General features: G+C 49.4%; 1 protein-coding gene across 11 annotated transcripts in view; it reads right to left on the bottom strand.

Moving 5' to 3' along the window:
* Positions 1 to 12,072, bottom strand: part of Slc7a7 (solute carrier family 7 member 7) — a 61,070-nt gene that overhangs the window by 5,938 nt on the left and 43,060 nt on the right. For all 11 annotated transcript variants that reach the window (XM_052733262.1, XM_052733258.1, XM_052733260.1 and 8 more), the window contains 2 exons: positions 3,181 to 3,306; positions 1,910 to 2,054 (listed from right to left, as the gene is read on the bottom strand). In XM_052733262.1, coding sequence (XP_052589222.1) covers positions 1,910 to 2,054; positions 3,181 to 3,306 — 271 coding nt within the window. The remainder of the gene's footprint in view (positions 1 to 1,909; positions 2,055 to 3,180; positions 3,307 to 12,072) is intronic.

The raw sequence follows: 12,072 nt of genomic DNA, 5'->3' as shown, positions 1-12,072 counted from the left end.
AGCGGAGTTGCAAGCCTTCGTGAGGCCGAGTTGCAAATAATCCTGTCATTCCGCTTCTGGCCAGTAGGTGGAAGCACCACCCCCCAGCCTCCACTGGCATCCAGGAGCCCTGCTCCTCCATTAGTGCCGGCAGCTGTCTACCAAAAAGGCTTTTTGTTTTTCAAAGCCAAAAGCTGAGTGGTACGGGAATTGTTATAATTTAGGGAAATTATTTCCTGGCATATCTTAGTTTCTAGGATCATAATGTTTTAGAGCCAGGAAAAGCCATGAAATCCTATAATTCAACACCCTTAATTTTCTGTTAAAGAGGCAGGCAAGGGCTAGGGAAACAGCTCAGTCGATGAAGGCCTGCAAGGAGGGCCTGGGTTTGAGCTCAGAGCCCACATGCAAATGCTGGGTGGGCTGTGGAGGATGGTGTGTGCACTTGTAACCCCAGAAACAGGTCGGGACAGGAGGACCTCTGGGGTTCCGTGGCCAGCCAGCTTAGCCTCGTTAGCAAGCTCCAAGCAAGTGAAACAGGTCTCCAAAATAAACAAAAAAAGAAGGGGGCCTGGAGAAATGGTTCAGCAGTTAAGAACACATGTTCTTTCAGAGGACCGAGCTTCTGTGAATGCACATTGGTGGTTCACAACTGTCCATAGCTCTGGTTCCAGGAGCTCCTAGCCCTCTTCTGACCTCTGCATGTTCCTGCACTAATGTGGTGCACACCCATGCACTCAGGCACACACACATACATAGAAAATAGATATTTTTTTAAGTAGTCAGTACCTGCAGAATAGCACCCAAGTGGTTTCCACAAGCATGTGTGCATGCACAGCAGACATACACAAAAAGAGCACCAAGCAAGCTGGGCATTGGTAAGAAGGTTACAAATTTGAGGCTAACCTGGACTACATACATAGTGAGATGCTGTCACAGAAAAAAAAAAAAAAAATGAGTCTTACTGAAGAAAAAAGGAAGGACCAAACATGGTGGCTCATGGGAGGCAGAAGCAGCCGGATCACTATGAGTTTGAGGCCAGCCTGGTCTACAAACGGAGTTCCAGGCCAGCCAGGGCTACACTGTAAGAGCTTGTCTCAAAACAAAGCCAAGGGCCAGGCAGTGGTGGCGCACGCCTGTAATCCCAGCACTCGGGAGGCAGAGGCAGGTGGATCTCTGTGAGTTCGAGGCCAGCCTGGTCTACAGAGGTAGTAGTCCAGGACAGGCTCCAAAGCTACAGAGAAACCCTGTCTCGGAAAACCAAAAAAAAAACAAAGCCAAGGAAGAACAGCAAGTACCTGGCTGCTAAATAAAGGCCGCTGTTGGCCCTCTAACAAATCAAGGACAGATGATTGCAAGACCCGTGGCCCTCAGTCCCGCGCTCCTTATTCTGCACAACTGTGAGGCAATTCAGAGCAGCACTGGTGGGGTGACCCGGTGAATGGCTGGAGCAAGTCCACACTGCCAGTATGAATCAGGGCAAAGAGAAAGGGTTCAGAAAGGAACCGGAAGAAGGAAGTCTATGACCTCAAGTTATCTATGTAGGGATAAGGGTGAGTGGAGGTCTTAAGACAGAAAAAGCTTTATGACACTATCTCACAGTGTGGCTCAGATTAGCTTACAGATGCGAGGGCAGAAGCAATCCTCTTGCTTCAGCCTCCTGCGCAGCTGGCAAGGACCCGTTTAAGAGCAGCTGTAAGCACGAAGGATAACCTGCTTTATTTAATGGAGAAATGGATGAATGTACAAACTTTTTCTAAAAGGATCTACAAAGCATTCTCGAGAAAGTGCACATCTTAGCACGGTTACTGCAATCATGGACAATTAAATCTCTAGGTCTCAACTCCGTTCAAGTCAGGCTGATGAAATGAACCCCCCGAGTTGAGAAGGCATGATGCCTGGTGCGGAAAGGTGATGGTAAAGTACCTACCTCTCAGGATCCCTGATCTCTTCGGTGACATAGTTAAGGGTGTCCCACCCCGAGTAGGAGAACAGAGCTGAATATAGCGCCAAGGCAATGTCACCCATTGCAAAGGACGACCCCTCAAAGGAATTCTCGAAGTTAGTTGTGGCTCCTGGAAGGTGAGAACAAATGGAAGGTTTAATGGCCCACTCTTACTTCAGCTGATCCTGTAAAGGAGAGAAAGCATATGGTAATGTCAGCAGGTGAAGTGCTGCAGGGGTACCACTGAGGGGCGGGGGCCAGAAGAGGCACCTGCAGAGGTCAAGTGAGTGTAGGATGAGAAACTACCGCAGAGCCGAACAGGGCTGGACACTGGGTGCTGCTCTGCTCCACGCTCAGGCTGCCTGAGTCCTAGCCGCTTTCCAACACTCGACAGGGATATCATGGGAGGAGAGACAGGGTTCAGGATGCCCAGGTCAACAGGGGAGTTGCAGGGAAGGCTTCATACCTGGAAACCAGGTAGGAGGGAGGGCAAGGAGCGCATTTCTGACTGCTCACTTCCAAGGGCAGAAATGGCAGAGCAATAGCACTAGGCCCAGCAAGCTGTGAAAGCCAACCCCCAGGGCGTGGCTCTCAGCCCCCTTGCCAAGGTCAGTTTCCTGTGGGAAGCAGCACAGTAGAAGCTGAAGGACGGGCTTTGGAGTCAGGCTGTGGGGCACAAGCTTCAGCTCTTCCAACGCACCACTAGGAACTTGAGGAGGATAATCTGGGAAATCTGTCTGGGGGCTTTGTGATTTTGTTTTAAAATAGGGTCTCACTGTACAGCCCAGGCTGGTCTGGAACTTGCTATGTAGACCAGCCTGGCCTCAAACTTGGAGATCCATTCTACCTCTGAGTGCTGGAATAAAGCATTAAAGCACCACACCCAGTTTTTTGTTGTTATTCTGAGACAGGGTCTTCTGGGTCCCGGGCTGGCCTCAAATTCTCTATATAGCAGAGGATGATCTTTAACTCCTGGGCCCCTGGCCACCACCTCACAAGTACTGGGACTACAGATATGTACCACTCTGCCTGGCTTAAGACAGGTAATTCTGGGGCCTGTTTCCTCACCTATATAAAAGGAATAATAATAGTGCCTACCAAGTATGTTAAAGTACGGCTGAAGTTGTAGATCTGAGATATACAGCTTGCCTAGCATGGCCCAAAACTGGGTTTGATCCCGAACACTCCAGAGAAAAAGAGAAACAGAAAACGTTTAATAAAGGCTAGTTGCTGGTTCGCTCGTTTGTTTTTCTTACCCTGGCCAAGTGTAACAATGCCTGCAATGATGACAGCGATCAGTGCCAACACTTTAGCATAGGTGAAAATATCCTGGACCAGGGTCCCCCACTTGACATAGGCACAGTTAATGAAGGTTAAGAGACCTGAAAGAAAAAGAACACGGATCGGGACCTGCCCTTCCCACCGAGGACCCAAGACTCCAAAGCAACTTTTCCAGCACTGGTCATGGAGAAGAACCCATCGGGCAGCCAGCCACGTGTCTGGGCTGTGCCTGTCTGACGCCCCTCCCCCATGGGCCTCAGTGTCATCACAGCAAGACATGTGCTGAACACCTGTGTTTCCAGCGCCACACTCCCAACCCCCAGCACCTTAAACTGGAGTCACAGAGCAAGGGGGCAAAATTCCTGGTCAAGTGGGAGGCACCTGGGAGTTGTACAGATTGGTGATGTATTCTGGTCCTTGGCTCTTTAAAATCAGTCTTTCCTTCCTATGCGTGCGTGCGCGCACGCACACACACACACACACACACACACACACACACACACACACACAGGTCTAGAACCCAACATCCTGGCTCTGTGCTGTTGGTATTGACCTTGACAAGTCATGCTGTAACTTACTTAATGTCTAGGCCGGCAGGTTAGTGTGTGTGTCCAAGGATTAAGGACGAAGACCAAACTTCCTGCCCCCTGCCCACTGGCCCCGCTATTTGTTTTGTGCCTGGTAAAACTCTTGCAGCTAAAACAAGTTCCTGTAGAAAGAGGGCAGGGCACTTTTCCTGCCTGAACAGTATGAGCCATGAACATTCCTCAGGTCCTTCTACCCTGGGCAGCCCCTCTACTTGGATGAACTCAGGGAAAGTTCACAGACCATCCTCAGAGAAGTGTTTGTAACAGGGCGTGACAGCCTCTTGCAAAGTGTTATGGCACATGAACATACATATTTCCCTGAAAAGAGTCCATATCTTCCATCAAAATCTCCGAGTACCATCAGGGAGCACAGCTCAGTGATAGATAGTGTGTTCAAATGCACGAAGCCCTAGGTTCAAATCTTTTCACCGAGAAAATAATAATCTCAGAAAAATTCATTAGCCCAAAAGTTACAATCCACTACTTTGGAAGAAAATCAAGAAGGGAAGCCCACACATGCTGTGAGGCTGGCTAGCAGCCCAGGGATTCTGGACCCAGGGGAAGAAAGTAGGGCTTTCAAGCACTAGAAGACCGAGACAGCAGGATTGCCTAATATTAGATCCAAAGGAGACTGCAATTCCCCAGACTCCAAAAGGTAGTCCAAACATCCAGAAACGAGCCCAGCCCAGACTACAGGAGGATTTCTGGAGGTCAGATAAAAGCCAGCGTTCCTCAGGAACTTGGGAAGCCAGTTCACCTCTACCAAAAGGAGTCCTTTCCCTTATCACTGGCAGAAAGGACAAATATGGCTGTGGTACCTACTAACACTCCAAAGCACAGGCTGACCTCCAGGCTCCTCATATCACAAGTACCTGTCACACATTTCAAAGTCTGTGCTAGCACGCCAGCTCTTCTCACTTTCTCCCTACTGTAAATTCCCTCCAGCTCACAGGCTTCCCTCCCCCTCCAGCTATTCATACTTCTTATAACCCTGCTATTTTCACTATTCACTGTGCTCTCCCTCCTCTCCTCCCTCTCCCTCTCTCTCTTTCCATCTCATTTCTACATTTAAACCTTCCCCTTCAGCATACCATGGAGCACTCACGTTGTCAGTTTATACACCTACGAATTTTAACTGAGGTCAGCCTGGATCCCAGTGAATCTCAGGCCAGCCTGGGCTACAGAGACTCTCCTCAGGAAGGAAAGAAAGCAACTTAAAAGAAAGCAACTTAAACCCTCTGCATGGGTCCACAGACCTCCTGTGCTTGTTAGGTCCTGACTCCCTTCTCATTCTAGCCTGGAGGCCACTTCACTAAAAAACAGAGAAAATCAGTCATCTTCCTTCCAATCTTCCTTCTGACCTGTGTGTGTGTGTGTGTGTGTGTGTGTGTGTGTGTGTGTGTGTGTGTGTGCCTGTGTCTGTGTATGTCTGTGTGCCTGTGTCTGTGTATGTCTGTGTCTGTGTGTGTGTATGTCTGTGTGTGTGTCTGTGTCTGTGTGTCTCTGTGTGCCTCTGTGTGTGTCTGTGTCTGTGTGTGTCTGTGTGTGTCTGGGTCTGTGTGTCTCTGTGTGTCTGTGTGTGTCTGTGTGTGTCTGTGTGTCTGTGTCTGTGTGTGTCAGTGTCTGTGTGTCCATGTGTGCAAGCACACGCATGTGTGCTCACTCGTGCAGGCACCTGTGGAAGCCAACGTCAGGCATTTTCCTCAATCACTTCCCCGCCTTACCTTTCACTATAACTATTCCCATGTCAATGTGCATGTCACAGCACACGTGTGGAGGTCAGGGGACAGCTTGAGGGAGACAGCCCTCTCCTTCCACCACGTGGGACCTGGGGATCCAGCTTGGGCTTGGTGGCAGGAGCCATCTTGCCAACTCTCCACCCTACTTTTTTGCGATAATCTCACTGCACCTGGAGCGCATCTATGTTTCCTCAAGCACTCAGCAACCTGGCACTTCCAGCAGGGGCCGAGGATCTGAACTCGGGTCTCCTCCCTTGGGCAGCAGGCACTTGGCCTAGAGCCACTTCCCCGGCCCCCTCTGACTCCTTTCTATTCATTGCCTACATTGTTTTCTAATTTCACTGAGGGGCTTTCCAGCTCTATTCAAATATATGTCTTTGTGCCTAGTAGACATGACAATAAACAACCAAGCCTTATCACAAGGCTGAGCAAACATGTACCCATCGCTCCAGGTCACCCCAGTGCTAAGTTAATAATTAAAGACACAAGTGTACTGACTCTCCAGTAATCCCGCACACTAAAGAGCCTTTATCGTGCCCTCCACAAGCCTGTCAAAGGCTGACCTTCCTCAGCAGTCATCCATCCCTCACTCTCCCCTGGACTTCCAGCCTCAGCTATTCGACGGCCTCGAGCCCCGTCTCCCCATCCTGTAATCTCTAACCCTCGCCTTTCGGCTCTGCTCTGACTTAGAAACGCAACACAAACCAGGTTTCCTTTAGAAACACTAAGCACAGATTCGCTGATGCTGCCATACGCCTGATCGGGAGAGTGGGATCCCGGACTGGAACCACCCGGCAGAAATGAAGACATTCTAAGAGGTCAAACTTCCGTCCCTCCCAACGTGTGGCTAGCAGGCTATTGAAGCAATGGTCCCCAAGAAGTTGGAATCTCCCCAGGAGTCTCACGCTGGGAGAAGAAAAAAGCTGAAGCCTGGTGCCAACCGGAGGAAAACCTTGTCACTCAAAGAGATTTCACACAGTTCTGACAATTTCTCAGACCACCTTGCAAGAGAGGCTAGAGCTAAGACAATGAGGGGCGTGGGTGGGCAAAACCACTCTTTTGCCGGGCGGTGGTGGCGCACGCCTTTAATCCCAGCACTCGGGAGGCAGAGCCAGGCGGATCTCTGTGAGTTCGAGGCCAGCCTGGTCTCCAAAGCGAGTTCCAGGAAAGGCGCAAAGCTACACAGAGAAACCCTGTCTCGAAAAACCAAAAAAAAAAAAATAAAAAAAAATAAAATAAAATAAAACCACTCTTTTACTGAGACCACTTAGCTATGTACACCTCTTACCCTCTATTTAAACCGGAAGCTCCTGATGTAGGATCTGCTGGAACTCTTCACTGGCTTCTCTTCCCAGGGTAGCCATATCAAGTCAATCCCCTGCCTCTGCTTCTACTCTGACTTTGTCTCTTTGGGGCCTACTATGGACCGGGGTGGCCCAGCCTAGCTCTGTAAGGCTGCCAGGGCCCAGGGTCTTCCCCTCGCAACTCTGGTAACATAACAAGTTCCTGGTTAGGTTGCAGAGTAACTATAGGTCACAACTGGAGTAGACATAGAGAAGTGTCTGGTTCACAGCGTCTGCAGCTCTACGCCACAGGGCTCTTGTCTCGAGTCTGTTCGGGGACATGAGCACAGAAAGGCAGAGCCAGCCGACTCACTCCCCTTCCTTACGGCAAGCCCCTGCCATGAGAATGTAGAGCAATAGTTCTCAACCTTCCTAATGCTGTGACCCTTTAATACAGTTCCTCATGTTGTGGTGACCCCCAACCATAAAACTATTTTGTTGCTACTTCATAACTGTAATTTTCTACTGTTATGATTGTAATGGACATATCTGATATGCAGGATATCTAATATGCAGCCCCTGTGAAAGGGTCATTCGACACCCCCCCCGGGGTCGTGACCCACAGGTTGAGAATCACTGACGTAGAGGTTGCTTCTATTTTGATCCCTACTGCTTCTCCATCCATTCACTTCATCCCGTGATCCCCGCTACTGTACTTACTTTTCAGCCACAGACCCACCACCATGCCCTGCTCTACTCTCTGGACTGAACATGGGGAGCGAGGCTCAGTTTGAATGCTGTACAACGAGAACAGAGCACTGAGGGAGCCGCGTGAAGAGAGCTGGCTCGCCCCTTCCACAGCCCCCAGCTTCCTCCAGAGCTCCTGGTCCTGGGAACAGGAAATGGATAAGGCAAGCCTCAGTGCTGAGTAGGCTCTCTGTTCCCACCCCTAACAGATACAGCTGACCAGAGTCCCCAAAGCTCAGCCAAACGCAAGGCTCTTGAAACATAGCCCAACCTCTTGCTTCAGGGTCTGAGACCAGAAAGGAAAAGTTGGGTTAGAATAACAGATGCAGCTGCAGGTCAACCTCCAGACAGATAGCCTACCCTTCTACCTCTGGGGGTAATTCAGTCCCCACCCAACGCTGAGCCAAGTCCATGGGAGGATTGCCTAAAATGACCTTTAACCTTGACCCAGCTGCTACTCCATTCCTGTTTTAACTTCAGGGGGCGGAAAGCAGCTGCTGCAGAGATATCACCCCCTTAACCTGAAAAGGTCCTCCAGGAAAGGTCATCCCAGCAGATGCCAGGTCCCCAGGGAGGAGGCTGGCTCTGCCACTAAGGCCTAGAATCAGCACTAGAACAAAATGGAAACTCCCAGCCAGGGTTGTTCTGAAAGGGAACAATGAGGGGCTATGTACTTAAGAGCACTCATGTCTGATTCCCAGCACCCACACAGCGTCTCACAACTACCCATCATTCCAGTTCTAGGGGACCATGCACACTTTCTAACCTCTGCCAGTTCCTGCATGCACGTGACACATACATACACTCAAGTCATATACATGAAATAGTTTTTTAATCAAAAAGGAACAATGCCTTTAGCCTGCTCTGATCAATGCCCAGGTTCCCTTCAAATAGTCTAAAGTCCCACACATTGGAAGTCCTTATCCTGTAGAGATTAATGCTGAAGTCTTTATAAGTTAAATGTTAATGATGCCTTAGATAAGCTTCAATAATCTCATGGGGATGTCAACAGTGACAATTTACACTGTGCTGGAACCCCTTACACTCATCCCGTCACTCACTCTACTTTTGCACTAATACATGTTTACAGTTTTCAGTAATATGACCTTCTTAACTCATAGAGGTTCAATGTCTAATAGAATGAAATCCATACCAGCAAAGGATGCTCGAGGAACCGGTTTCCTTTTCTATTTTGTACATATTTTACAATCTTCATTAGGAAAGCAAACTGTTTCTTCTTCTAATCTGATAATGTGCACCACATACCACAAGTACAGAACTTCTCTCTGGCCCTGCATCTGTCCTAGCCTGTTTTTCTCAGCACAACTTGTCCTTCAGCATAAGTATTTCTTTTCTTTAAAATGTTTACTTCTTTACATATATGTGTGTTTATATATATATATATATGTATGTATGTATGTATGTATGTATGTATGAGTGCCTGCTTGTCTGCATGTACAACACAACAGTGCAGGTGCCTGAGAAGGCCAGAGGCCTGAGCTATAGGCAGATGTAAGCTACTCATTGTGGGTGCTGAGAATCAAACCCAGGTCCTCTACAAGAGCAGCAAGCACTCTTACCTTCTGAGCCATCTCCCCAGCCCTGATTTTCATGCACAATTATAATAGCAGACCTGGTTGCGCGCGCGCGCGCGGTGGTGCAGGTCTTTACTCCCACGATCGGGGAGGCAGAGGCTGATGAACCTCTGATTTTGAGGCCAGTCTGGTCTACATAGTGAGTTCCAGGCCAGCCAAGGCTATACTGTGAGACCCTGTCTCAAATTTGAGAGAGAAAGAGACAGCACTTCAGAAAAAAGTGTAAATAGAACATGAGAGTCCAGCAGTGTTAGTTACCCTTCTCCCTAAGGTAGGAAGACACAACTATGAGGCTGGCATCTTTGTGTCCCTTCTAAGATATGGGCCACATCTCTTAAGTAACAGAAGCACATGAAGAAGCCTCCCTGCGTGCAGGTAAAGAATTGGTAGTGCTCAGCAGAACTGTTCATTACATTAGTTAGAAAGTAAAGAAAGGAGTATAAAGTCAAAGACGCTTCTCGGTCTTGCTTATGGTTTTTGTAGATACAAGTCATCAGCTTCTTTCTGATCTCTAAACACTGCACTGAGCAAACTCCTCCACACTTATCTTGCAGTGTGGCGCCAGATATCATCGAAATACTCATTCTCTGGGGCTGGGAGATGACGAGCTGCAGTGCTTGCCTTAGCAGCCTGAGGACCTGAGTTTGGGTCTCCAGCACCCACCTAAAAACTCAGGCACAGTGCTGTAACCACGCTGTGTGGGGCACAGCGAGGAGGGGCCCTGGGGCTTGCCGCTCACCAGGTCCAGGTTCAACAAGACTGTGTTTCCAAAGGAGCAGGCGGGAGTCATATAGGACATCCGCCGTGGGCAGGGCATGCAGGCACGCAGAGTGCACTCACGTTTCCCTTTATCTTCACTCTGGTTCTCCTTGCCTCCAAATTCCAGCTTTCTTAAACGTGTCTCTCCTTATCACGTCTTGGCTTCTTAGGGAAAGTCAAGTGTAAACATCTCTCTACCAAGCACATGAAAGCTGCCCTATTCCCTGCACCAACTCTTTCTGGTGTGAGTGTTGACAGTCAAGCACTGTGTATTCTGCATTCTTTCTTCAGCAGAGGGCATCGGAGCCCCTGAAGCTAGAGATACAAGCTGTTGTGAGCCGTCTGATGGGAGTGCTGGGAACCCAACGCTGAGCCTCTCCAAGAGCAGCAAGCACTCTTAACCACTGAGCCATCTCTCCAGCCTCCTCTTCTGCACTCTTTAGTCTTTCACAAATATGCCCTTCAACTGACAGAGGAAGAACACTCCACAGAAGCTCAGTTTGCTGTCTTGAATGTCAGTGCAACCAGTACATATGTTTTGGCATCTTCTACTAGGCAGCCATATCGTTTACCCCATAGCAATCTGCAGAAGGACGGCAGTCCACAGGTTTAGCCGTCATGGGCAAGTTCTCTATCACAGTGTGAAAAAACTACACATCTCTCCACTAGGCCAGCTGTACATACGTGGAGCTAGAGGGGAGACTCGGGGAAGAGCCCAAGCTCTGTGTCTAGTACGCTCAGACCTCCGGGACACTCTACACTGTTTTCCCAGAAGGCCTAATTTAAGCTGCCTGGAAAGCCTCATTGCTGTTTCTTCGTTCTCCCTCCTTCCCTCTATTAGATGCCCGTTTCTGTTTTGCTTTGTTGGTTCCTAATGCTGCTTCGGATCCAGGCTGACCCCAAATTCACTCTCTTCCCGATGCTCTTGCCTCCACCTCCCCCACCTCCCCCCCCTCCCCCCCCCCCCCCCCCCCCCCCCCCCCCCGTCCCGAGATTACAGCTTGTACCACGGTGCCTGGCTTAAGAGCGTGTTTTTCTTCCTGACTGTCTCGTGTGATTACCTCCCAGGTGCTATTCCGGGTCACAGAAGCGGTTCGCTGACTCAGGTAAAGACGATACAACTACAAAAATGACCATGGGTCACTGAATCAGACCCCTCCCTGCACCTTTCCTAAAACTCAGTCAGCACTTTAATCCCTGTGACTCTGACATCTCTGAGAAAGAAGGCACATAATGTGTACATCCCTTCTCAAAGCAGCTAGAGGGCCAGCAAGATGACCCAGTGAGGAAAGGTGCCTGCAGCCAAGCCTGAGAACCCAAATTTGATCCCCAGGACCAACATGGTGGAAAGGGAGAACCAGATCCCACAAGTTGTCCCCCGACCTTCAGAGACGCACCCTGGTACATATGCACACACACAAACACACAATAAATAAATAAAATGCAATTTTTTTGAAAGCAGCCGGATCCTTAATGTTTGCTGAGCTCTCGGGTCAGATCAAGTCCTCAGAAGCCAGGCATGAGGCCTGAGCAGGCCTGAGAACCACCTGCCACAGCGAGGCTCCTGGGAGTTCTGATTCGGGGTGTCAGCACAGGGTTTCCCAGAGTAGTCTGGTGGCCGACTGCCTGGCATTTACCTGAGGTAATTACCTAGCGAGATCATCACGCACGGACCAACTCTGGGCAGAACATGCCTGACCTTTCACTTCACTTGAGTTCCTACATCCCTGCAGCTCATTGCCATTGATGGACAAGCTCAGGTGCCACCCAAGCGATGAAGTCAAAACCTGGGCACTGGAGAGATGGCTCAGAGGTTCAGAGCACTGCTTTCACTTCCAAAGGTCCTGAATTCAATTCCCAGCAACCACATGGTGGCTCACAACCATCTATAATGAGATCGGGCGCCCTCTTCTGGCCCAAAGTGCAGGCAGAACACTGTATGCATAATTTGAAGAAATCAAAACCTGTGGGGCCACGCCCGCTGTCAACAAGTTGTTAAGGCTCAGGTATCCATGGCAACATTGAGAACTAGTATTTTGTCCCCTTCAATGGAAGATCCTCAGTTCTTAGCAGTAATCGCTTTGGCTTCCTCGAATCTTGTCTTCCCACTGACCGCCATCTTCTTTGGGCAGCTCAGATACTTTCAGGCAGGGAGTA

This window comes from Peromyscus californicus, unplaced genomic scaffold (genome assembly GCF_007827085.1).
Source record: "Peromyscus californicus insignis strain IS unplaced genomic scaffold, ASM782708v3 Scaffold_12__1_contigs__length_115047231, whole genome shotgun sequence".
NCBI lineage: Eukaryota > Metazoa > Chordata > Mammalia > Rodentia > Cricetidae > Peromyscus > Peromyscus californicus.
The sequence above is the reverse complement of the archived record's forward strand: the minus strand, read 5'-3'. Positions and strand labels throughout refer to the sequence as shown.